We start from the raw sequence: 26,333 nt of genomic DNA, 5'->3' as shown, positions 1-26,333 counted from the left end.
GTACATTTCTACTTCAAGTGGTAACTCCCAAACAACAGACATCTCACCACAATGAAGTCTTTGGGTAGCCTTATAGCAGGAAGAGGTGAAGCACCTTTGACTTCATCTGAGACTGTAGTGAACAACCATGCAAGATTTGGGCAACAAAAAGCTTTGGCCCTTTGGCCCTTTGAAAACAACAGTCTGCATTTCTTGCTGATTACTGCTGGGTCAGACTACAGGGTAATCCCAAGGGGAAGTGGATTTCCAGAAGGCAGGCTTCCAAAGTGGGAAGCACATTGTCTGAAGCCTTTCATACACCAAGCAAGTAATTTTCCAGAATAGTAACTCTTCCAAGCCAATAGTACCTGATACCCCAGCCATTTTGGGGGGTGAAGGAAAGCAGCAGTTGCACAGTCATTAGCAGACAAAGCTGCAGAATCAACCCAACACTCCTTGATAAGGAAGGAGTGAATATGAGAACTAAGATAAAACAGATAGCCAATGGCAAGATTATCCATGGTTGTAGTGTTTTGATTCTGTTAGGAAGAGAGCTCCTTGATCAAGTATGGAGCTGGCTAACCGAAATTCATTCCACAGCTTTAACCATCACATGTAGTTGCTACTGTCAAGCTTCCCTTTAAGCAGGAGCCCCAGCCCTTTGGCAAATGGCTACAAGCATCCAGGGGATTCTCAAACCTGGAAATCTTGCTCTTCCTTCAAAATTCTTTGTTTTGTAAATACTTGACAGATTGGCTCCCATTGCAGGCAGAGAAAGCCTGTGTGTTCATCCCGAGTCTTCTGCAGATTTTTTTCTTTTGGCAATCTTGAGTTGAAGGTGAAACAATAAATGATTTAACGCCTTAGGCAATGGCACAAGGGCTCTCATATATGCTGCAGGGCTAGCATGATTTTTAAAAAAAACAACCCAAATCTACCCATATCAAAAAACTACTGCAAGCATTCTCATGATGGTCTGGTTCATGTCCTTAATTCCAGTCACACTATTGGCTTATAAGAGTACAATTTCACAGGTATTTGTCATTCATCAAACAAGAACTGTTGTATTAACTCCTTTCCAAATTTCAGTCCACATCTTCAAGGTTAAGTTTTTAATAGGGCAAAATCTATACCCCCTGCAGAAACATATGCTTTTAAAGGGTCCTGATACAAGACATATCAAAGCTGATAAAGATGATGCCTTCCTAATTTGGGCAAAGGTGAGCTGCTGCCAGCAAGTCTGTGTGACACACTTCAGCTCATTCTGTTTTGGACACATACACAGAACCAAACTTACAAGATTATCCATAAGCAGATCTATATCAGTAATCATAGAAAAGAAATGTTCACTTTCAGATCAGATCTCTCGCCACTAAGTACACATAACACATTGTTTCTGGAGTCCTCATGTGACATAAGGCTCCTTAAAGCAGCAGTAACATGGAAAATGAGGTGAACTGTTATAAATTCTATCAGCTGCCCATGTTACCTGAGTATTCAAAGACCATCTGTACTCTCCCAATGCAGGAAAACAGCAGGAATCGAGAACATGCTTAAATCTGTCAAAAAACAAGCTCTAGATACTCAGGAATCCAATTGAAAAAGTATGGAGAGGACTCAGAATGCTCCCTGAGGCAAAGCTGCTTCTCCGACTGCTGCAGAGTACCAGCCAGGAACACAGAACACAGCCTGGCTACAGGTATTACAAATACCTTCAAAACCAGCTTTAAAAGAAAATTATTACATCTCTTAGGCTGACTGTAAAACAGTAAATACTGTATTACAGACCATAATATTTCCACATCATCTAAACATCAAAATGAGTTACATTCTTACAAATTTCAAAGAAACTTTTTACTCTGAGTATAAAATTACTGGGGGAGGGGAATTTTCAGCCAGAAGCAGAGGGAGCAAATTTTGTCTTCAGATTATTTGTGTGGGAGAATCCTGTAGAAAAATAACTTATGCACTGGACACAACCCAAATAAAAGTTACCAAACAGCTGAGATTATTTTCTAAATAATCATTACTGTACTGCAGGCACATGCTTCTATCACATGTATCTCAATTTTCCATGCATTCTTTAAAAAGCTAAACATTTAAGTTCTGAAAGAAAAAGAGAATTTAAATTCTCTAGAAGCTTAATATAGTGTCATTGTACCAGAGAAAATGGTTCTAACAAGGTTTTACCTAGCAGATCTGCTCCTTCATCAACATCTCCAATGACCTCAGACCCTGCTGTGGAAAGTTCATGGTACAGGGAGTCTGTGTTGATGCCAAAGGCTTTGTTCACAATCCCCTGTGTTGGGCTGTTGTTGGAAGCAAAAAACAAAACAGAATAACAAAAAAACAAACAAACAAACAAAACCAACCAAAAAACGAACAAAATAAACAAAAAAAAAAACAAAACACAGAAGGAATCTTGTTACTCGGCAACATTTAAGCTCAAAAAATTTATCTTTTAAATACGGAGCATCTCAGACTGTTGCAATCAAAATCTGGAGAGCACATTCCATCTGTTCACCATTGGCTGAATCAGGGAACACACTGAGTAAAGAAAATAGCATGTGTTATTCCCCATATCATAGAATCATGGAATGATTTGGGTTGGAAGGGACCTTAAAGACTACCTTGTTTCAACCCCCTGCCATGGGGTTTGAACCTCCCACTAGACCAGGTTGCTCCAAGCCCCATCCAACCTGGTCTTGGATGCTACAAGAGATGGGGCAGCCAAAGCTGTTCTCGGCAACCTGTGCCAGGGCCTCTCCACCCTCATAGCCCATCTATCCGTGCCCTCTGGCAGTGGGAAGCCATTCCCCCTTGTCCTGTCCCTCCAGGCCCTTGTCCCCAGTCCCTCTCCAGCTCTCCTGGAGCCCCTTCAGGCACTGGAAGAGGCTCTGAGGTCTCTCTGGAGCCTTCTCTTCTCCAGGTGAACCCACCCAGCTCTCCCAGCCTGGCTCCAGAAGCAGAAGAGCAGTTGGAGCATGTCCATGGCCTCCTCTGGACTTGCTCCAACAGCTTCATGTCCTTCTTGTGCTGAGGACACACCTATAATGCACAGCCTCAAAGCTCACCCAGACGATTTACTTCAGTCACACAAGTGAACGACTATTCAATATCTCACAGAAAAATTTCAACTCGTGGAAGAGCTCAGTTTTGACCTGTCAGATTCTGCAAGGATTCCCATGCTCCTATCAATCTAGAGGGAAACCTCAGACAGCAGTAAGACCAGATAACAAATTCAATGCTGAAAACAGCAACGGCCTTTTTACTTGGCCAACCAGTAAGTGCAATCAGCCTGAAGAGTCTGTTTTACCTTTGGGTAAGCCTCTGTATTGAAATGCTTCTTCACATGTCCCCAAATGTATTTTATTAGAGGAAATCAAATTAATCATTTTTAGTCTTATCAGATGGTGGCACATTTCCACCTCTCATGTCTTTGATACTATCAAGAATCTTCTTGTATTTCCTGACAGCCTAATGGCTCAAAGCAGCAAATAGCTATCACAGGATGTGCAGGCAAGGCAACTTCTGGGATTGTGGCTGTCTACTCTAAGAAATTGTCTTAATGTGGGTTATAAACACTTTCCAGTGCCTTGCCTTGTATGAGTGAGATCAACCAGTATGAACAGCAGCTGTGCAATTTCTCCACCAAACTGTGAGAAAGATTAGCACCAACTAAGATGATCTCAAGTTGTATGGTTTCTTTATTACATAAAAAATCTTAGTGATTACAAATGCAGTGTAGTAGCTGCCTCTGATATTGCAGCTACAGCAGAGAAGAGGGAAAAAAAAAGTGGGTTTTTCAATTACAGAAAAATTCCAGCTACCCAGATATCTTAGAGCACTGAGGAGGTAGACATGGTGCCATAATGGCACTGCAATTAATCAGTTCACACAGTCCAATGGTCAGCACGAATGACAAGAGAAACCAGCACTCAGACTGACTTGGAGACCTAATTCAGACTGCTTTCCTGTTCAGCATTCAGGTTTCAGAGCTACACGTATCATGAAAGCACTCTACTTTCAGAGCAGCATGCTCTGACACACTGTCAGCAGTCCAAGTCAGGCTGTGTGTCCTGTAGGTCTCAGTCCCACTGCCTGAAGCAGAGATTCCTGCCTGAAGCACTCCAGTGCATCAAGCCTCTCTGTTTCCTTCTTTCCTTTGGATTTAATAATTTTTTAATCTGATTTCATCCGTCACTTTTCTCTTTCACACACAGAGCGGTTTCGACTCCCTAGATTCCTCCTGACCCTAAAAATAGTCCAGGCGTCCTACGTGTCCCAATGGTTGATGGGTAGGGACGAGAGCAGCAGAGTAGTTTAGTAAAAGTCTGATGATTCTTCTGAAAACTGTGTTGAGAATTTGTAATCACTCCTCAGTGCACTGCTCTGACCAGCCTCACCTGGGAACCACACCTACCCAGTGGTCTCAGGGCTCCCTTTGACCCCAGGCCTACACCTTCAGTTCTTTGCTAAGATGCACCTGTTTTGAGTTCTGTCTCCTGCAGCACAGGGACCGAATGCACACCCTTGCCTTGTCTGAGGCTCTCACTACTAGTGATCTGAGCCTCCCTGCTCAGAGCCTGTGGGATTGGGATTGGTGAAGTTACCTCTCTTTGTCCTCCCTTGGAGCCCTGCCTCTACTCCTCAAATATTTGAAAAACATAGAACAGAAAAACACTTGAGGTTTTAAAATGGAATTCAGAACTGAGCTCTTATTAGACAAATGCACCTTTTCCCTTTTCCTTACAGCTTAAGCCTATGTTCTCTTTGCTTGTCTTAAACCTGCTGCTGCTCCATCCGCTCCATGATCTCTCCTGACCAGTAAGCCAAATGAGCCCTGTGTTGGATCAGCTGTTCACATCCTCCTGCAGATCACCGGCAGGCATCTGCGTTTTGGAGAAGCCAAAGCAGGTCAGGACCTCTGATACCAGGCAGAATATACGGACTGTCTCAAACAGCCGCATTGTGAGCTCACTATGAGCCAGAGCACCCATTCCTCACTCCTCCTGAAGCCAAGTGACAGAGCACACAGGGGAAAGTCACAATCAGTACCTGCTACCCGTGCGTTCCAGGCGGGGGTCCTGACACATATCCAGCTCTGGGGTAGAATCAATGATGTCCTGCACATCGGACCACTCATCGCTGCTGCCCATCCCTAGGTAAGACAGTATATATCATGTACAGGATCAGGACTTTCAGAGAATGGTATTTCTTGAAGGGACTTTTACAGCTTTGAATATTGAGGTTTGAAAATTTCATGGTGCCATGTTCAAAGTCTTAAAATCAGAACAGAAAGCGGTTGAAGGTGGTCTCTCAATTCCAGAGGAAGAACACCCTAAGTATTCCCCCTCCCAACCCCATTCCAGAGCATCACTAAAGTCATTGCCCCTAATACCCACTAAAATGGGATAAGCAGAAATATTATATCCATAGAAATAAATTCCAAAGCTCCTTTTTTATCTGCCAATAAAAAACTCCTCCATCCCCATATAGCATTAGCTGAGATCAAAGGCAACACGGTGATTTTCTGTAGAGATTCACAGAAATTACCATTGTTAGAAACTGGAACTATTTAGTTTTAATAGAAACAGATTTTCAATACGAATTCTCAAGTCTACATTGGTTTAGATGCCCATTACAGTGAAACTTGACTTCAAAACCAATAAATGAAATGTTTTGTACGTAGTCTGCAGCCTAAAGCCGATATTTAAAGAATAAGGAATTTCTTCCTCTTGTCAAGTCCCGTTTATTGGATACCAAACTCTTCAAAAGCTCAGACTTGCACCTATTCTGAACAAGCAAAATGAACACAGTGTCTGTTCACACAAGGAGTTCCTGAAGGATTAACAACCTAATTTGTGAATTACATTAGTCCCTTAATGAACTTAGATGTGACATTTTTGACCTTTCCAGACGATCTCAGTAGCCAAATATACAAAGTCCATGGCAACCAAAGTATTAATTTCTTTCAGGCTGGCATGGTACACCAACTGGCAGCAAACCCAGGCTGGAAGACAAAGTGTAATGTGGATCTGCTGCCAAAGCAGGTATCCATACCCATCGGGTCTAACACAAACACAGCCTTTCTCAGCTTTTCTTCAGCAGGCTGGGAAGCTTTACTGCAAATATCTCTGAGTACCATTATTGAAAGTTCAGCTGTAAGGCATGTGCATCACTGACAAACACTTTAATTAGAGATGCGTAAAATACATTATTAAAATTCAAGTATGTGCATTACTTCTAAACACGGAGAATTGATTTTGCCTTGGGGGTGAAAAACACCTGAAAGGTTGAACATGCAGAGCATGTAAAGAAGCCATAACTATCTGCTTTGAGCAAATTCCACAATATCACAATTCCACCAAGAAAGTGGCAAACAAAAAACAGCTTCCACTTCACAATTGCACACATACAAATTAAAGATGACTTTGACCCAAGAAAACCATTGATAGTGAATGAGCTTGTAAAACGGCAACTGTTTAAATCAGGGTATTTACAGGGCATTCAAACAACTGACATCCATGCTTAGCTTTCCTGACACAAGTGTTTCATGGTCCTCCCTTGGCCAGGATCACAGCCAGATCACAATCTAACAGCAGGCTGCGCAGAACCCATATGGTTCTGTGGACAACAATCATAACCTTTGACAAATGGACATCTGTGACCCTGAGGACCCCCTCAGGAAAACACAGACTGGGACTCGGTCAGGGCAGCTCACATTCAGTGCTACAGCAGAAGACGTTATATGTTGGTTTATGGTCTTACTTTGTTAGGAACCAGCTTGTGAATACTAACAGAGGAATTTCTGCTTCAGTAATACCTTAGTTATAATTTCTGCATCCCAAGGAATAACTTGGGTAAAAATATGATCAGCTGGTTCAGATGCCAACCTCAGAGACCTATGTTTACCCCTGTGCTCCTGCATATTATCCTAATGATCTTTAATAAATCTTACAGTCCTTCTGTATTTTAGGTTCATGACCCATAAAACAGATCACTTCTCATTTCTGTTGGTCACTGCAAGTCTCACAATCCAGGGTGGATCTGCTCAGACACTGAATGGGCATAGCTAAAGGGCCTGTTATCGTGTTATTACACCATTTATTTATTTAACAGCCTGGTGCTAAAGCTTAGATTATGGCTTTCCTGACAAGAAATCATGAATTCATATTACTAAAAGGACTCTGGAAAATGGAGAGAAAACAACTGCAACTTCCACATATTTGGGAGTGTTCTTAAATGAGAAAGAGGCTAAAAGAAATCAGCTCATTTAGCTGAGAAAAACAACTGTATACAATTGTTTTAAGCAAAGTGGGATAAGAGCACAGAGAGAAAATAATTATTTAATGTCACTGACAATCTGGCATTTGAAGAACTGGATATAAAATACTTATGAATAAATCCAGAGAGAAAACTAAATATAAGCTTTTAACTGTCATACTGATGAGATCCAGAAACAGCTTCTCAAAAGCTCAGCCTAAGATGTGACTAGTAGTGCTCAGGAAAGAGGTTCCATGACATGTCACTGCAGGGAACTGAACTCAGTAACCTGTTCCCATCCTGTGAATTTGTGAAATTACTCATGTAACTGATGTTTTCAAAAATTTACTATGCAGAAAACTGCTAACATCCAATTAACCCTGTCTAATTCATGTACCTTTCCATGTCAGGCTTCCTCAAATTCTATACTTACAGTGCAGTCTCCCAGCCTTTCCCTGTAACAAAGAGACACAAGCACTGTGAAGTCAATTATGTTAGTGACCAAGTACCTGAGCTCCAGCTGCCATACCTATGCTGACATTCCTCATCTCCTGTGTGACCTGGACTTCCATGTTCCGGCTGTTCCGCTTTTCTCGTGCCCTCTTATTGCTCTTGGTGGTGCCATTGGTGTACTCGCTGATGGGTTGGATGCTCTCGTTCAGAGGGGTGACAGCAGCAGAGGGCACAGATGACGTGGGAGTGTTGGACTTGGTTCCTGTGGTGCTCGGCGTGGCAGCTGCTGAGGACTGCCCAGATTCAGACATTTCATCTTGGGGGCACTGTGGCAATTCCAGGGCAGCAGAACAGAAAGGGAAAAGCATAATTATACATTTCAGTAAGTCCCATTTGCTGGTGTATGGCTGCCTTAAAGCATTATGACCATGGTTCTTGCTCACTGTACCAGTTACATGTCCCATTGTTTGCTGGTCACACCGGGCACTACCACCACAGTGAAGCAGCGAGCTCTCGTGCTGAACTCAGCAAGCAAATCCCACTTGTGGAAAGGGCTGATAACCTTCCTCCTTCACTACTGAATATTGATCTTCACAAATCACACTGGCATGTGATCTCAAGAAAGGTGGCTTTATCACAGGTGAAAAGCACCTGTAGCTCACACTGACTACAGTGAAAGCTGAAGGGTTTTGGCACTTGTAGCAAACTAGGCCAGTGTTTCCCAAGGCTGGCAGGCAACATGGATATCGCTTGAGAAGGATCTGAAGTGGCCTCTTAGAAGTCTTAGCTGATGTCATTACTGTAAACCATCGAGACACCTGGATGAGGAAACAGCAAACTGGTTTTGCTACTAAACTGCAGCAGCAGAGTGGACACTGATCTGGGATGCTCTGGCTTGTCTGACACAGGAGACCTATGTCTCCAAACCACCCTACGCAGAGCTAGGCAGGCATGGATCCAGCTTGAGAACACAGTAGAAAACGGTGTGGTCTCCCACTTCCAAATGGCAGGATGACAATACTCAAGAATTCAGAAAGGTGGGAAATGAACACAGGAGATGGATTTTCAGCATGGAGTGTGCAAAACGGCTCTTAGTTCTAACAGACATTACAGCCCCACTTCTTGTACCATCACCTCTTGAGGAACAGGGAGGCTTCAAGGCTTTGTCAGAGTTTTACACTGTGACCTGTGTTTGTCAATTAAAGCAGCACTGCTTTAGTCAGACAAGGAATGCCCTGACCAGCGCTGTGACCTCTCTCAGACCCAAATGAAATCTCCCAAGTCGTGAGGGCAGCCCACTCTAATTACTGCCTGCAGGGAGGTGACATAATTAATGCTGAAGTTATATGTGACAATGAGCTGCAATTGGGTGCAGTGGCATTCAGCATCTGCACATTCAGACCCAGCTTTCATCTTCACCACTGGCCTCTGACCTCCTGTGAAAATACTAGAGAAATCTTGATTCTGCTCAGAGGCTGCTCTTTGGAGGTGTGACACGGTTTCATTTTGCTCATCTGGAAGTCTCGTTCTCTTGTTCTAATAACAGCTTCACAACATGACAAAAAAATCCAATATGGGATGAGTGAGAAGACTGAAAAAAAATGGTAACTTAACCCTTTGCAGCCTTATTTTTGTTAACCTGGAATTTTATTAAGATCTTTCTTTAATTTGACTGGCCTCTGTATGCTTATCTTAGAATGCCTTGCTGCACGTTGCACTGTGGAAGTCAAAGGGTTTATACTGCATCTGCGCATTTATATCAGAAACTCATTTTTTTAATGGCACCACCATTAAATGCAATCCACATTTATATTTTCTGCATTGTCAGTCCAAACAGCACCCACATGAATATCCAAACCATCTCCCTGCACATATGCTGGTTTTAGCATCAAGACTGAGATGAGAACTTTGCACTTTGGCTGCTGCATGTGAAAACCACACTTCCCACCTCTGCTTGACATTCCTAGTTTAAGAGCTACTTTCCTAGTATGTAAAGAAAAAAAAAGAATCAAATGGGATTTTTTGACAATAAATAGGCTCCAGCAAGCTTTGGACTACCTCAACTGCAATTTGTCTTCTGTGCATTCAGATGTACAAAGGGACAAAGATTATCGAGTGCAGCCATAAAACCCCTTTCCTCAAACTGCTGTTGGATGAAAGAATTCAGGGATGTTCCTGAACCCACTCTAAGTCTATGAGAATAACCAAAGTTCAGGAGCATCTTAGCCGTGTAAGAGACAGGCAAGTGCATCCACTCCACTTGTCATTCCTTGTTCTTATGAACCAGATGTCATCCAAAAGCCCTGGATCACCAGTGTTCACAGAGCGATATTTGTATCAGCAGCATCCTGTAACTTCTTGTTTATTGACAAAACCTGCCTCTTACCCTGAACACATGAATAAGTAATTACCCCAGTCTTTCACTACTCTTTGGTTACAGATGTGAGTTTTGTATTTACCTGGAAAACATACTTTATCAACTTTCCAGCCTGCACTGGAGAAATTCCTCCCAAATGTATATACTACCAATGTGCTCCTCTTCACAGCCCAAAAGCTGCTATCTTCCTTCAATTGTCTGAGTGCTCTGTTAATGCTAAATATTGCACTAAAAGTAGAGCTCTTCTCTCCAGCACAGGAGGCATTCTCCAAAACCCATAGCTCACCCAAAGAATAATCTCCACAGCCACCACTTACCTACAGCCATACCTGTCAACCTCCTAAACATCAACAGTGTAGTAGTGACCTCCAAAATGCATTGTAAAGGCCCAACATTCATAGCAGTCATATGTCACCATGAGAAGCCACAATTGTATGGTTATAACACTGAAAGCATAGTACATAAAAACAAAAATGTTAAGGACTTTCATCTCCAAAACACTGTATAAAAAAATGTACAACTGAACGCAAAAATAAAATAATGATAGCAAGTAAAATAGAAAATAGTAACAAAAAGTAAACAAGGACATTTAAAATGTAAGTCCAGCATGGCCCCATGAAGAAGAAAACCAGTGAGAACAGTCAGGTACATACTGGGAAGGTGAGTCGTATGTGAGTGATGTCAGCAAAATATCAGAGCTCTGAAGAAGAGGTAAGGGAGGCATGAGCCATGCCTCTGAGAAGTCAGTCATGCAGATGATTTAAGAGACAGCATTTCAGTCACAGTGTGCAAGAAGCTTGTGGGAGGAAAATCTCCATTCCAAACTAGCAAGTCAGTCAACCACATCCTTTAATTATTCAGTAATTTGCTCCATACTCAGGAAATTCTCTGTAACAGACTATCCATCCAAGCCTTCCACAGCACAAGCTCCTCAGGTCCACTGTATCATCTAAGCCTCCTTTATCCCAGCATTCCACTCGGAGTCTCCCTAACGAGCACCAACATGAATCCCAGAACAATACATTTGGAGCAGCACACTGCTAGCTCTGCACAAAGCTTTCTTGGAACCAGATTTTTTTTGTCCTGATACCACCACCAAATAACTAAGAGATCCAGTCAGTAATCACAGAGTGGTTTGAGTTGGAAAGGATCTTAAGCCTCACCTAGTTCCAACCCCTGTGCAGGGTGTCTTCCCTGCCCAAAGCAGTCTATTACCTGAACTTGGACACCAAAGCTTCTCATTTATCTGGGTTGCTGCTGCTGCATTCCCCTGCAATGCAGATGTTGGGTTACTTCTTTTACAAGTTCTCAGTAGGATGAACTTAAGAATTACACCTTAGCAAGGCTGTGGAAGATGGATCTAACTATAGTGTCTACCCAACTCTTCACTAAAAGCTAACTCCCACTGCCCAGCCTGATCACTGGAAGGTCTGTTCACCAAGGTGTGCAGCACTGCCTGGAGAGCCAGAGGAATAACTGGGCTTGGGCTCCATACATTTTGGCTGTGCTGGCACAGCACTAGTGTGAAGAAGCACATTCATGCTCTCTTCTCGTTTCCACCATCCATTATTATGTTATTGTACTGTGGCATTATTATGTATTGTACTGTGGCACTTCTGTGGACAACTATCATAATCTTTGACAAATGGACATCTGTGACCCTGAGGACCCCCTCAGGAAAACACAGACTGGGACTCGGTCAGGGCAGCTCACATTCAGTGCTACAGCAGAAGACGTTATATGTTGGTTTATGGTCTTACTTTGTTAGGAACCAGCTTGTGAATATTAACAGAGGAATTTCTGCTTCAGTAATACCTCAGTTATAATTTCTGCTTCCCAAGGAATAACTTGGGTAAAAATATGATCAGCTGGTTCAGATGCCCTATTCCGTAATCCCACAGCTTTCCAGAAACGACTGTAGGATCTCAATGGCATTCTGAAAGTTGCTACATTTCCCAAAATTCTGTGCCTCTAACACCACAATAAGGACTGGATTCCAACCCTCCATCCTAGGCAAAGGTTTTTTTGATTTCCAAATTCCACAATGGAAGAGAGCTGACAAAGTGCTGACATTTGTGCTGTGCTAGGCCTGGCTGCTTTGCAGACGTAGTGTTAAAAAAAATTAACTTTCTGCTTTGTTTTCTGAGTAAATTGTGAATTTGTGTATCCATCAAGGTGGCCACAGCTGCAGAGTCCCTCATATGAAAGCCCATTCATGTAATCTAGAGACATGTAGAACGTGTACAACAAGCTGGGGATTTCTCCTTTTTTATCTCCTCTTTGCCTTTACTGCCTCAATGTAGTTTACAGGATCAGTGATTCAAAATTTTTCAAAAGGAGAACAGTCCTTACATGTGACATATAAAACAGCTGATGTTCTACGAATTCCAAGCAGAGTGAAGGTTAATTTAATCAGATACTTTTGAAGTAGAGCAGAAACTCTGTGAGATACCAGTGGACATGCTGAGCTGTGCTCAGCAGAGAAACCAGGGGCTCTCAGACCTGTCACCAGGCATTTGTGGAAAATCATCCAAAGAGAAGAATCTGGTGGGATCCTGAGCAGAAAGACTTTGCAAAGCCTACATGTACAGCTAATGGGAAATGCAGGTCACCATGCATAACCTAATCTGTAAACAGCTGCCGCGAACTGTCAGCTCAGAGCACACCACTTGGGCCTTGGGGCTCAGACCAACCTCTGAACAGTGGAGTGGAGAACCCCGAATGGCAGACCAGAGCACAAGATGCGTCAGCCAGCACCATGAGCTGCTCCAGTGAAGCTGCAATGCTTTGGGGATTTTAGAAGATCGGGTGCAGAAGGCAGAGCAGTAATGGTGACAGATATACTGAAGGTAGACAGTGCAAGTCTAGAGCAGTGACTAGGCATAGGAGGAACGTTAAGCGCAGTGCAAGACTTGGGCATTCACACAGGGTAAGAAGGAGACCTTTTTAGTGAAAACAGGAAGGCCAGGAGATCAGCCAAAAATGACAAACACTTAAGGGCAAGTGCAACACAATGCCTGGCCCCACTTGCATTGCAAAACCATTGCTCTTTTCAAAGTGGAGAGCGGGGACAGGTTCCACCATGTCCTCTCCCAAATAAGCTATTAAGAAGTGAAGGATTTCTCTTCACTCAATCCCTAACTGCCTTCACACACATCCTCCTCAACTTGGGGCCAGCCAAGTAAAGAAGATTATCCCTGAGACAAGCAGCATGAGGAGTTGTGTGAAATCCTTCCTGCACCATATGCCAGATCTGCAGAAGAATATCCTCCCACCTCCAGCACAGCTACTATGGGAGCAAACACATAGGGAGAGGCTGCAAAGGGTTATGGACAGAGATTGTCTCTAGCTTAATGAAAATGTGAGATGTTATCAACAGCGAGAGAGTGGGAAACCCTTGCTCTGTGATGGTCTAGAAAACCTTGTAGCTGGAGTTGGACTGCAGCTGGCCGAGGTCACTCAGGTGCCAGTGGTCCAGTGTTGGGATGATCTTGGCCCCTATCTGCCCACGTACCATGCCATCAGCGAGGGGGAAGACATTCAGGGAGTTGGGACGTTCCTTCCTGCTAAAGAGACAAACAGGGAGAAAGAGGAAAGCGTGTTAACCGTGTACAACGTACTGATAGAAAACAAACAGCACACTAGCCTATGTGAAATACCAGTTACTAGAAATTGGACTGCAACTGTTACCCTCGTGTGGCAGCTGTCTGAACTCCCAACTCCCGCACTTTCTTGGTGCTGGCTGCTCAGTCTCATGGTGTTACTGCCAGAGTAATACCTCCTCCTGGAGAAACTCCAAGAGGAATGAGGTCAGTGGCCATCACAGGTACAACTGACTGCTCAATCAGTATGAGAAATTTGGAGAAACAAGAAAGTGCAGGGAAACACCAGCCAATTTAAGTCAGTGCTTCTTCTGAGAAACAAAGGTATTGGAAGAAAATAAGCCATGGCAAACAACTCTCACAGCAAAAAATATAATAGCTTCTAGAGATGTCATGACAGGGTGATGAATGAGGCTTTTAAGTGCCATCTACATGAAACTTATGACATTCCACCCCAAATCTGGTGAGCTTCAACAACAGGAACCAGAGGGGGTGGATCACTTCCAATTTTAAGCAAGAAAGAGAGTATTTGTACTTTCTGATCTCCCTCCATACCCATATTGCAATGCACTTGCCATTCAGAAACTAATGCATCGTGTATATTGCCAGGTGTCTCTTAAGCATGTTCTGCTCATCCTCTCCTTTCTGTAAACTGCAGGTGACTTGCTAACTGCAAGTTTGATTCTGAACATAAAAGCTGGCACAGATTTTGAGACCAAGCTTCAGTGGGAGAAAATCTAGAGCAGCAGTTGAGGTGGAAAGGCTGTGGCAGCAGCTTGCTGAACCTAGCAAACGGTTCACGGTATCTCTATTATCCAGTCCCTGCAGAGCTGAACTAAATTGATTCTTTGTGTGATGTGCACCCACACTCAGACTCAATCATACTTCTCCTAATCCTGCACTGGGTTTCTGCTTAATCGTGGGGGTGTGATGAAACCTGCCCTTCTGTAGCATGCTGTTAGTAACAGCAGACCTCCATGTGCGTTTCTGTAATGATCACCAGCATTGGGTGCCCCACCCAGGCTGGGAAACAAGTGCAGCCACCTCACCTGTATCCATGGCAAACAACTCCTACAGAGCCCCTGGGACAGAGCAAACCCACTAACACGAGATAGTACACCAGCCAGCTCTTTTAGGAAGGACAGAGATGGAGTGTCCAGCAGAGCAGACAATGTTTCCTGAGAAAAACCACAATGCCCAACCTTCTTACTCCCAGCATTGCCCAGCTACCACAGCATGCTGCATTGCTGCATCAGTGCCTACCTAGAATAGGCAAAAAGGCCTTTGGCCTGTTTTGTATAGGCAGGATGGGGCAGAAAGGAGTTTCCAGTGTGGCCTGCTTGGGATGCACTTTTCCTAGGAATTTGCATCAAAATCCTCTCCTGAAGATTCCAGACTTGTACATGGAAGCTTCCTACACAAACCTTCTTAGAAAGGAGGCATGTAAATGGATTTTGGAGGAACACAGATCACTGATAAAACATCATTGACCTTCTCACAGGTAACAAGCAATAGGACAAGAGGAAATGTCCTCAAGCTGCACCAGGGTAGGTTCAGGTTGGATATTGCAGAAAATTTCTTCAGTGAAAAGAGTGGTGAAGCATGGAAACATGTTTCCCAGGGCAGTGGTGGAGTCACAATCCTTGGAAGCATTCAAAAGGTGTGTGGATCTGGCACTTTGTGATATGATTTAGTGGACATGAGGGTATCCAGTTGAAGGTCAGACTTGATGATCTTGGAGGTCTTTTCCATCCTAAATGATTCTATCATTCTCCACATATTCAAACCCAGACTCCTATGTGATAGGAATTGTCAGTTTCCTTGTAGCTTTTCCTTTCCACTACCAAAGGCCTCTTGCTGCTTGTGACTTAAATAATCACTGAAGGTTTTGTGAAAACATTCCACTGCTGTTTGTCTAAATCCCAATTTATGACTGTAACCTGCCACTTACACCTGCTCCTACCAGGTCATGATGCCAAAGGAGAATCACCTCTGCCTATTTGCTGTAGGTACCTCTCTTTATCCCACTGCTTTCATTCAAAGACCCTGAAAGTTTCTAACAGCTGGGTTTCAACTTTCTACAAAGTTTCTAAATAACATACTATGCAAGTATTTCCCCTCATAGGAAATCTTCACCCTGGCACTGATACAAGCACCACAGAAAGTGGAGTTAATTATGTGTAAGAGATTATAAAGGGATTCAAAACTAGAAATCAGTGCCACTTTTTGCCACAAAATCAGAAAATTCCTAGTTTTACCGTTAAAGAAATAACGCATGGGTCCTTAAGAGTTTACTTCAAAAAAATCTCTTTTTAAGGAGAAAACAAAATTAGGCCATTTTTTGAGATGCTTTAACCATCAGTTTTGTGTATTTCCTTTTCTTCAGGACCGAATGATAGTTTTAAGAGAAACTTGCTTTCACAGGTGTATGGAGCAGGAGAAAATTTCCTATTATTGCAGAACAGTCTTTGTCAAATCAGTGGTTGTTGGGGGTTGGGTTTGTTCCTTCTTTCTCTGGGGAATTTTTTCCCCACGGGTTGCCAAGGGGACCGGGTGTTGGATACTTGAGAGTGCTTGGCTGAAACAAAGAGATGGACAAAAGGTAGAAGGGGGAGATAACGCAGGTAAAAGACACAGCTTGAAGCAGCTGCGTGCTTTTCTGCTTCCGGCGTTCGGGAGACGCGTGTCGGCCGCTCCTCGAGGATCTCAGCCGCCGCAAAGCACGCCGAGGAGAAGCTGGGCGCTTTCTGCCTCGCCTTCGAGCTTCTTCGGCGCTGCTCCTCTTGCTGCAGCGTGACCCTGCACCCCCTGCCCTGCCGGGACATCCTGCCCCTGCCTGCCGGGACACCCTGCCATCCCAGCGACCAGCCCGGGACTTTTCCACTGTTCCAGCTTAGTGCTCTGAGGATCCTGCAGGGACACCGAAACCAAACTGCCCTGGGTTTTGTGAAACAAAGCCCTCAAGGTTCTTGGTACTGTTGTCGTTTGTCATTAATGCTGTAGTTGTTTGGGGGGGGGGGGAGTTTTTTTTGTGTTTGTTTGCTTTGTATTACATACTAGTAAAGAACTGCTATTCCTATTTCCCAAATCTTTGCCAAAGAGCCTCTGATTGTAATTTTACCTAGCAGATACCTGTCTTCCTAAACCAAGACAGTGGTGCAGCCAGAATATCTTAGTGACTATGATGGAATGACTTGACATAACTCACTGACAAGACTGAGACATAAAAGCTGCCTCAAAAGTATGCTGAGAGACATCAAATTATACTTTCCCTTTTTTGTTGATATGCAAACACATACACACTTAACGTACAAGAAAATACAGGAGCCACCAAATGGAGAGGAAATGTGTGAATTTCACAGTCCCTGTTAAAGAGACAGAGGTACAGGGTCTCTGTAGCATCAGAAGTTGTAGAATCTTCAGGAAAGAATTTTAGCACAGACTGTTAGGAAATTTCCTTGCTGAGTTTCTTTGGAAACACCTTCAAGCCTCTCCAAAACCTCCCAGGAAAGGAGAAAGAGCAAACACCCCAGAAGAGCTAACTCCAGTTTTGCAGTCCTGGAGTTGGCTACCAAATTTAAATACAAATAAATTTAAAGTATGCTCAGGGCTAGTCTAAATTTTGAGTGCTGCTACACCTTTCCAGGACTCACCCAGGGTGAGTCTTAACACTTGTTAGTTTCACCTCGAGTTACAAGGGGAACAGCACACTCTCCAATAAAGGTTTGCAGTAGCCAAAATCTGGGATTTGGATGTTCTACAAGCAACATTCTAAAGTTTACAAAACATAACAACACTACACTTTGTTTGCCAGCATTTCAAGAGGAGAACTAGTCTCTTTGAAGGTTCTGGGCACAGCACTCCCTGCCCAACCATCAGCCAAAAGTACCTTTGGAAACCTACTGACACTTGTCCTGCTCCACTCAGAAATCAAGCATGGCTTGTTCTCTAGAGTAAAATAAGAGAGAAGAATTTTTTTGGAACTCGAGGGAATTCCATGAAGCTCTGCCAGGGGAGTTTTAGGCTGGATTTCAGGAAAAGGTTCTTCCCCCAGAGGGTGGTAGGCACTGCCCAGGCTCCTGAATAAATGGTCACAGCCCCAAGGCTACCGGAGTTCCAGGAGTGTTTGGACAACACTCTCAGGCACAGGATGGGATTGTTTGGGTGTCTGTGCAGGGACAGGAGTTGGATTTGATAATCCTTATGGACCCCTTCCAACTCAGGATATTCTATTATTCTACGGGTCTATGATTCTACGACTTTTTAAAACGTTAGGGGATGTGAAGTGTAAACATCCTATCCCAGACATCTGATCCTGTTTTGGCACCAATCTTGTGTGTCTTCTGCATTTGCATGCACAAGCTTCCCCCTGCTGTTTTATCCCAGCTCCACAGCTCCCTTTGCGCCCATGAAAGATCAAGTTCAGCACAGGTGCCAGTAGACAGAGCAAATATGCCAATACAATACATTCCTAGCATCACACTGTCACCACTCCACAGCAACCTCCAGCACTTGGATTAATGAAGTTCAGATGCAGCAATAGGATTTACCTTTTTCTCCAGGACTGGCGATGACTGCAGTGACAAACATAACAGCCAAACAGCAGCAATCCCACAAAAAGCGAGACAAAAAGAACAACCATTAGAGAGCAAATGTCATGCAAACATGCAACCTATCACAGACACAAGGTACGCATGCACTGCCACCCACACCACGTGGAAGTGAGTACAAACCTATTACACCTCTTGGATGGCCACTGATACACACCACCCCCACACGCCCCCACAAAAGTTGCTGCACAAACTTCTCCCTAGTCCCATTTTTTTTTTTTTTAATGCACCCAAATTTGTTTCACAGTCATGAGAAATTATGCCTGGGCTGGGGCCCAGTGCACTAAGATCCACAAACACTGGTTCTCCTCCCCTCAGCTGTGCGATGACATCAAAACACACCTGTCCCAGGTGTTTGTGCACAAGCACAACAGAGATCTACACACACAAACAGTGCAAAGCTGAAAATTAAGGAAAAACTCCCATTTCCCACTGGTAGCTCTTACAGACTTGGATCACAGTCCCCTCATGGGCTTTTAGAACACACACAGTGTTTCTTTCCAAGGACACTAGCAATATGCCACACTTAAAGGGTAAAAGACTAACTTCTCTGACATGAAAAGGCAATTCTTGATGAAAATTTTGCCCTTCACCACTGAGACTGGCAGTCTTGTAGATATAACCAGCAACACTTTTCACTGGGCAGCCCTTTCATGGAATTTTAACATAAAGCCACAATTAATATCAGCTTATTTGAGAGTCAGGGAAGGAAAAGCTTTTAAGAAAGGAAGAAATTAAAAACCCTTTCTACTATGCAGTCCAACTCAGGAGCTGGACTTCAATGATCCTTGTAGCTCCCTTTCAACTCAGGATATTCTATGATTCTATCACCCAAAGTTCGCAGGTGCACACAGGACTCACCCTTTAAAAGAGGGATGCCCTAACTTTGCTTTTGCCTACAGTACTATGCTTGCTTTTGCCTACAGTACTTTTAGATTTAACTGTGTAAGCACTTCCACAGATATATTCTTACTTCCAGAAGTGTAAGTTGGGAGAGAAACAAGCCTAACACACATATCCCATTCCACCTCTAACACTAGCATCAGATCACGTTCTGGGAGCCCACTCTGGATTTCCAGACTGTGAGGGATAGAAGAGAAGGAAGAAAAATAATCTGATAAGGGAGATTTTATGAACAGATGAGCACCTACAAACTACTGGTTCTTCTTACACCATGTCCTCTCAAGCTTTCTACACCCCTCATGCCTGTCCCTTCTGCCTACAAAAGCTGAAATCTAGCATTTTTTTGTCTTAGTCAATTGATTCCTATATTTTAGACAACCTATTTCTTGTCAGAACCCAAACACTGCAGAAGGGAGGAAAGTCCATTTCTTGGACATAAGTAGGATTCTGGGTGACTGACAGAAAGCTTCCTCTGAAAGAACTGGTGAAAAAGAATCCTGTAACAGCTATTGCATGTAATTGCTACAGTTTTGCTGCCTATCCCACATACAAAGACATGTACACACACAAACACTTTAATTGACACCTCCCTCCATTCTACAGATAAACTTTTACACGCTACCTAAGAATATAAACGTATTTTCCAGAGGTCTCATCAACAGCAGCATGATAAAACCTCACCTTTGTAAAACAACATACCAAGCTCTTCACCATAAAGTACCCACAACTCACCCAGAACCCATTAAAAGAGAGCTTCAGCTACAATCCGTGTCCCCAGGGAAAGGTCCTGCTCTGTTTTCTCTCTCAAACACACACATTCAGTGTGTAAGTTCCCAGGTGACACATGTTACATGGAGAGGTCATGGCCCTACCTTCTCCCAGGTACACTGCCCTCAGTTTGGTTATTTCCCACAACTTGCTGCATCTTAGATCGCTCAATGTGTTCCACGTAGGTCTGGATCATCTGTGAGGAGAGAAAAATACATGAGGCAAACAGAGGAGAAAGAAAGTCTCATTTTCTGCTTTAGTTTAATTCTCTCTGGCATCCATTTCCAATCCCCTGGGGTTTTTTGCAGACTTCCTTGTCTTTACTGTTGCCTTCTAAGCGGATAATATAAGTGAATGGTCTAACCCGATAAAAAATTTGTCAGCAAATAGTGTCAGAAATTACTTCAGCTGAATCTCATAACCAAAGAGCCTTGAAAGAGCATATCCCAAAAAAACATAAGCCTGGAGACCCTCTGGCTATGGGAGATGAGGTAGCAGGACACTGTGCACAGCATCACAGAACAGCTGAGATTGGAAGGAATGTCCTAAGGTACATCAGTCCACGCCCTGCTGAAACAGGGCCACACAGAGCAGGCTGCCACAGGAACACATCCAGGTGGCTTATGAATATTTCCAAGGAAGGAGACTCCAACACATCTCTGAACAACCTGTCCCAGGACTCACTGTCCTTGCAGTAAAGTAGCTTTTACTATTTTGCTCAGAGTGAGCTTTCTGTGTCCTAGTTTGTCCCAGCTGTTTCCACTGGGCACCAGTGAACACAGCCTGTCTCCACCCTCTTTACACCCTCCAGTCAGGTATTTCTGATGTTCCCAAAGTTCAGAAGCTCTAATCATCACTAGGATTGTAAAGCCAAGTTCTTTGACATGATATAGCCATGTAGATATAGACAAAGAGTTTATTTATTTAGAAAGATGATATCCTACCTCTGTGTGACGCTGATGCAGAGCATTATACTCCTTCTTCATTTCCGATTCACGTTCTTCCAGTCGAGAAACTGCCAAGAGAAGATCCCAGCTATCAGCTAACATACACCTGGCTCTCAAAATAAATAATTTGAGAAACAAAGCCTATTTTTTAACAAATTAATTTACACCTACTGAATAAAACAAACAGAAGCAGAATTGTGGGATTTGGTCTTTGTTACAAACTTAGCTCATGGGTACCTGCATGTTCCTAATACCACCAATTTTGCATCACAAGTGCAATAAAACCACAGTTTTTCAGCAGTAGCTTACTGCCCTGTAAGCATCTTAGTTTGGCAACAATTTACGTTGTCCTCTGAGACTGGCTCTTCTGGCTACTAGAGGAGCAGGAGTACTGGACAAAATGCCAGCAAATTCTGAGGGGAACTTCAACAGCTGGACATGTTAACGAAGTATTTGTAAAAACAAAGACGCCAACTAACTAACTAACTAACTAACTAACATGACGATTTTTATCAAAATGGAAGATTCTACAAGGAGAATCTGGAAATCAGGTTCCAAAGGCCCAAATCTTGCACCTTGCATCTGGAGAGACTGACGACAAAAGAGAAGAAATGTAGCCTCTATTGAATTAGTGCAGGTACATCCCACCCTTTGGAAAGCTCACGATTTTACATCAAAGTAAGGGACAACCAGGTATTTTGGGCTTTGCACAAATTACATTAAAACAAAAAAAAGTATGAAGATTATTTTTAAAGTAGCACTGTACGTGTGTGGAAGGCATGCATATAATGGTGTCTGGTGCACAGTTTTGCTTACTCTGGTCGGCATAGTTTTTGGTCTTCAGCTCCAGCTGTCGAGTCTGAAATTCAAGGTGTTCCACTTGGATTTGTAGTTCTTTCTTCTCCTGTTCCAGTGCATCTTCAAACTCTATGAACTTCTGCATAGGGAAGAAGTGGAGAAGGAGGCACGTAAAGCTGGGTTTGCCCTACCATGACCCTTCCTCTCTTCACAGAAACTTGAAAGAATATAAACTGAGGGAATATAAATTTAAAAATCAGAAATAAGAATTTTTAAGTACTATAAGTAGCACAACAGCATTTTAATCAAGCTGAAGAGCCTATTTTATATGAGAATTGTATTGTTATCTTTAATCCATAATAAATATACAAACTATGGTCCAACATGAGTTCTGTAAACCAGCACAACTCTATCATCTTCAGCAATGCTGGTCTTCTTTGTGCCAGGCTGAATTTTGATTCCTGTTAATTTGATCTCACAGAAGGAAAATTTTATTTCCACAATCATGTATTTAAAAATACCTATGTCAGAAACCTTCAGACTAACTCTTCTAATGATGCAAGTGTAGAGAGCTCCACCCAAAATTCTTGTGGAGAGACAAGTCTTGCAGAAATGTGCAAGTCTTTTGGAAAACTAAGCCCCATCTCTGGTGCTGCTCATTCTCATTATCACCAACACAGAGGCAGCTGCACGCAGCAGTGTGACTCCTGCACAAGACACAGGACCAAAGGAAAGGTTTCACAGATACACTTATTTCACGATAAAAACACAACAGGGAAAATACCTGACTTCAGGGTGTTCTTTCTGTAAACAGTCACTTCTTGCCTGAGAGCTTTAGTCACTCCCTGCCACAGATACCAGCAAACAAGAGCAGAGTAAAACATGTGGAACATTCTGCTCAGCTCTACTGTGGGATATTACACAACTCATGGTAGGAACTGGAGCCACAAGAGCTCCATTTAATGAAATATCATATAGTATCATATAATACCATTAAATCATATAATATAATAAAGTATCATGACATATTTAAACTAAGCAGGATCCATGGGAAGTGAATACATCTCCACATTTCTGCATATAGCTAGACCAGCCTGGTTCTTGTGTGATACATGGTCATCAGAGGTTTTCTGCACAATACACTAATGCAATAATGACCCACATGTCTAGATTTAGAAACTGCTGCTTCTAGTACCACCCCTCACACAATCTGGTGGGAAAGTCCCTAGGGCTCAGAGAACATGTGCCATTCCCAAGCCTGAATGTTACCACCAGGCTCACAAGGGCACAGTACTGCAAAACTATCCCACTGGCTGCACGACACATCCTGGCCTAGCTTACAAACCCAAAAATTCAACTCTCGTTACATTAGGCCGGAATAGTCCCATCGAAGGAAGCCAGAAGTACAGCATTATTTGCACCAACCAGTCCAGTAACTAGAACACCAACCCAACAGCTGAGCTGCATGAGCACAGCTAGGGTTGGGAGCAGCCCTGGATCTGGAGCTGCTGAGGAGGAGCGTGAGAAGCAAATTAAGCCAAGTAGGCTTTAATCCACCCTTAAAAATGTTTATGGGTCAAGAGGAACCCATAGGAAGTGACAGGGGTTTGTGAAGAGCTCCTAACCCTGCCCCTCTATCTCTGTTTGCCAAATCCTCCTTAGGTCCAGGCCCATCAGATTCATCAGCACATGCACACCGGCTGGAGAAACCTCCTCTGTCTAAAAGCATAGATAATCGGGAGGAAAATCCTTCTCTGTCTGTCCTCTGGATGGGGGAAGTGTTCTCTTCACAAGCATCACTGTTCAGGGGCATGAGAATTTCAATTTAACAAATTAAAGCTTTGTTTTACTCCAAAAGAGACAGACACTGGTAAGAATCTTTTCTGGCAAAGACTCCCAGAGAAACTAACACATCTAAAAGGTCAGTTAAATTATTTTGTTAAATTCTGCACAGGAACCATTCTGCACTGCTGAACTTCTAGAGTAAACCCCATCGACATTCCCTATTGCTTTTACTGGAATTATTAGCACAGACACTGGAGTCATCATTATAAATTGGATCCTCTCTGCAGATGACTGAAAGCCACATTATTTATGATGCTTGTAAACTTTTAAAACTGTTCAGTAAATTCCTGGGAGCAGTGACTCAGTTTGCATTCTTACATACCTGTATTTATAGAAACAATCAAACACGCTTTAGCCACTTCTTGCTTCCCTGCACTCAGTGTTCTGCACTGCCTTTAACCTCTAACTGGGCTTTTAACTTTATTCCTCTTCCTGCCCAAATTTACTGTAATTAAGGGTTTGGTTTTTTTCCCACTTACGGTTGTTTTCCACGGAATTTTCTAGAACTAGCAGCAATGCCAACACCTTTCTTCCGCTATAAAGAAGTAATCTCAGAGGCAAAACATTTACTTATTAATAATATTTTAAGATTGCTCAAGGGTTTAGATTTTTAAGTATGTTTCTTCCTGAGATGTCAATTAAACATTGAAATCCCTTAGTCACTCACCCATCAACCTGTTTTACAGATTCTGAGAACTTTATAAAACAACCTGCTTTGTAAATTTGTGGATTTATTTTGAAACCTTTTTCACAACAACAATATAATTTCAGAATGAGTAAAAAAGGAAAAGAAGTCCTAACAGACACTGACAAAGAGCAACAGAGCTGAGAAGCAGCAGTTTCACTTGCTCCATCTGGAGGCTGACAGAAACTATTCCAACAGAGTCTTTTCCTGGTATAATCTCCATCTACTCATAGGATTTTAGTGGAAGCACTCTGTGCTAAAGCTTTATTGATGAACCCTTTTAATTACAGCCAAGGGCTAAATCCCCATCATATCACAGTGGCTCAGCTTTCACCACTTTCCTGCTTCCATTTCTCCACCCAGAAACATGCAGCCCCCGCCCCCCTGGCAGGACTGAGATATTTAGAAGCAATAAAAATGAATGCATGTTAAGGAAATAATTCACAACAATAAATTAAAAAGGAAAAGAAGGTATAAGTCCAATTTTATACCAGTAACATAGGTCACCTTTAATTGGATTTCTAGATTTTCTACTGCTGTTTTGGTTTAATTTAGAGGAAACTAATTGAAAGATTAACTCTTCTACAAATATCAGTCTTTTTCCTCATACCTGTCTATTTTCAATCCAAAAGTAATCAAGAAACATAAAACTAGAAATCAATTAAGCACCTGGAAAGGAGAGAGACATGGAGACAATGATATTAAAAATTAATATTGCCCTAAGTGTTTGTAGGGCAGAACAGCATTTTGGATAAAAGCACTGCAGGATGGCCTATCCTGGTGCTGAGGAGATCAAACGATGGCATTTGACCCAGTTCCTGGCTCTGCAGCACCTTGTACCTGCTCTGACATGAGAACTCATTTCACCTGAGTTTCTCCATGCTCATCACAAGCTCTGACAGCAGGAAAAGTCACGAGTCCAGAGTGAAGTGAGCAGCCAACACATCAGAATAAGGAGAGAATTCCTGCCAGGGCTTTGTCCAAGGAAGATGTTCCTAACATCCAGATGTACTGCTGCTCACCCTTCATGGCACCAGTGAGCTTTCACAAGGGTATCCAGGAAGGCTTTATTTTTTCCCAGTAAGCCACAACAGACATTCCATACAGCATCCAGGGAAACGCATCAACAGCCACCAGATGCAGCAGAGATTTAACTAACTTTAGTCAGAGATGTGAGCACACCCACAAGTACAACAAAGCTGCACCAGAAGTTTGGAGGAAACAGGCACTTGATGTTCATATGAGTCACTCTTGTGAATGAGAGCCTCCAGAGACAGACAGCAAAGGCAGCACTTCATCTCCAGCATGATGCTGGACCACAGGCCTCAAGTTGTGGCTCATGGTCCAAGGCACGGAGCTGCAGGTGGCTCACATGAGCAGTCAGACTGGCTCCAGCATCTCTTCTGCCCTAACTCCATCTACCAAGTGTATCCCCGGCACACAGGAAATCATCAGTCACACAGTGCTCTCTACACCAAACTCTGCCTTCCCATGGTGCTGAAAATTTGCAACAGGGCAGGAGAAACAAAGAACACAAACTGCAAAAAGTGGTTTAACTCTTTTTAAACTTGTGTTGATTAACCAGGCTCCCTGAGGCAGTCATACTGCAAGTACATGTTATTGAGTGAATACAACTCAGTAAACAAATATCCACTGACATTTCACTTTTTCCATTTCTTTCAGAGGGACCATACAACCCTGGCCCTGTTGAAGCTGTGAGAATTTCTCAGTAACTTGAAGAGGAACCAGTATATAACCCCAACCCTTTAAACCTAAAAATAACCAGGCAGAGGGAACACTAATTCGTAATTCTCCTTCCCACCAGAACATTTTCTGGCTGTAATATTTACAAAAAGCATCAAAGCCGGTTATAACAGAAAAAGAATCCTTATGATTTACTCTCCTGCTTTTCATGTTTTTTTATCTCTGTCTGTGCCCAGCCAATCCTGCCTAAACGCTGCGCAGACATTTGAAGCCCAAAGATGACATTCCAAAGTTCTGTGGGTGCTAACCCACACTTGCTAACCAGCAAGCCTTCTTAAGGGCAGGGAATGTTCACAGGAATCAAATCCACAATTCTGGCCTCAGAACAGTACAATT

At 43.0% G+C, this 26,333-nt stretch overlaps 1 protein-coding gene across 20 annotated transcripts in view; it reads right to left on the bottom strand.

Moving 5' to 3' along the window:
- Positions 1-26,333, bottom strand: part of MAPK8IP3 (mitogen-activated protein kinase 8 interacting protein 3) — a 75,073-nt gene that overhangs the window by 31,623 nt on the left and 17,117 nt on the right. For 9 of the 20 annotated variants that reach the window (XM_066198377.1, XM_066198363.1, XM_066198364.1 and 6 more), the window contains exons 2-9: positions 21,722-21,842; positions 20,903-20,973; positions 20,063-20,154; positions 18,228-18,251; positions 13,590-13,641; positions 7,775-8,024; positions 5,038-5,140; positions 2,170-2,288 (exon numbers count right to left, since the gene is read on the bottom strand). In XM_066198377.1, the coding sequence (XP_066054474.1) occupies positions 2,170-2,288; positions 5,038-5,140; positions 7,775-8,024; positions 13,590-13,641; positions 18,228-18,251; positions 20,063-20,154; positions 20,903-20,973; positions 21,722-21,842 (832 nt within the window). Of the gene's footprint in view, positions 1-2,169; positions 2,289-5,037; positions 5,141-7,774; positions 8,025-10,392; positions 10,484-13,496; positions 13,642-18,227; positions 18,252-20,062; positions 20,155-20,902; positions 20,974-21,721; positions 21,843-26,333 lie in introns of those variants that run through there. The other 11 variants (XM_066198356.1, XM_066198357.1, XM_066198360.1 and 8 more) reach the window with 6 other exon arrangements.

The sequence above is a fragment of the Chamaea fasciata genome, unplaced genomic scaffold, assembly GCF_029207755.1.
Source record: "Chamaea fasciata isolate MVZ Bird 193981 ecotype frontalis unplaced genomic scaffold, bChaFas1.0.hap1 SCAF_16, whole genome shotgun sequence".
NCBI classification, from domain to species: Eukaryota; Metazoa; Chordata; class Aves; order Passeriformes; family Sylviidae; genus Chamaea; species Chamaea fasciata.
Note: the sequence above shows the minus strand (reverse complement) of the source record. Positions and strands in the feature narration are given on the sequence as shown.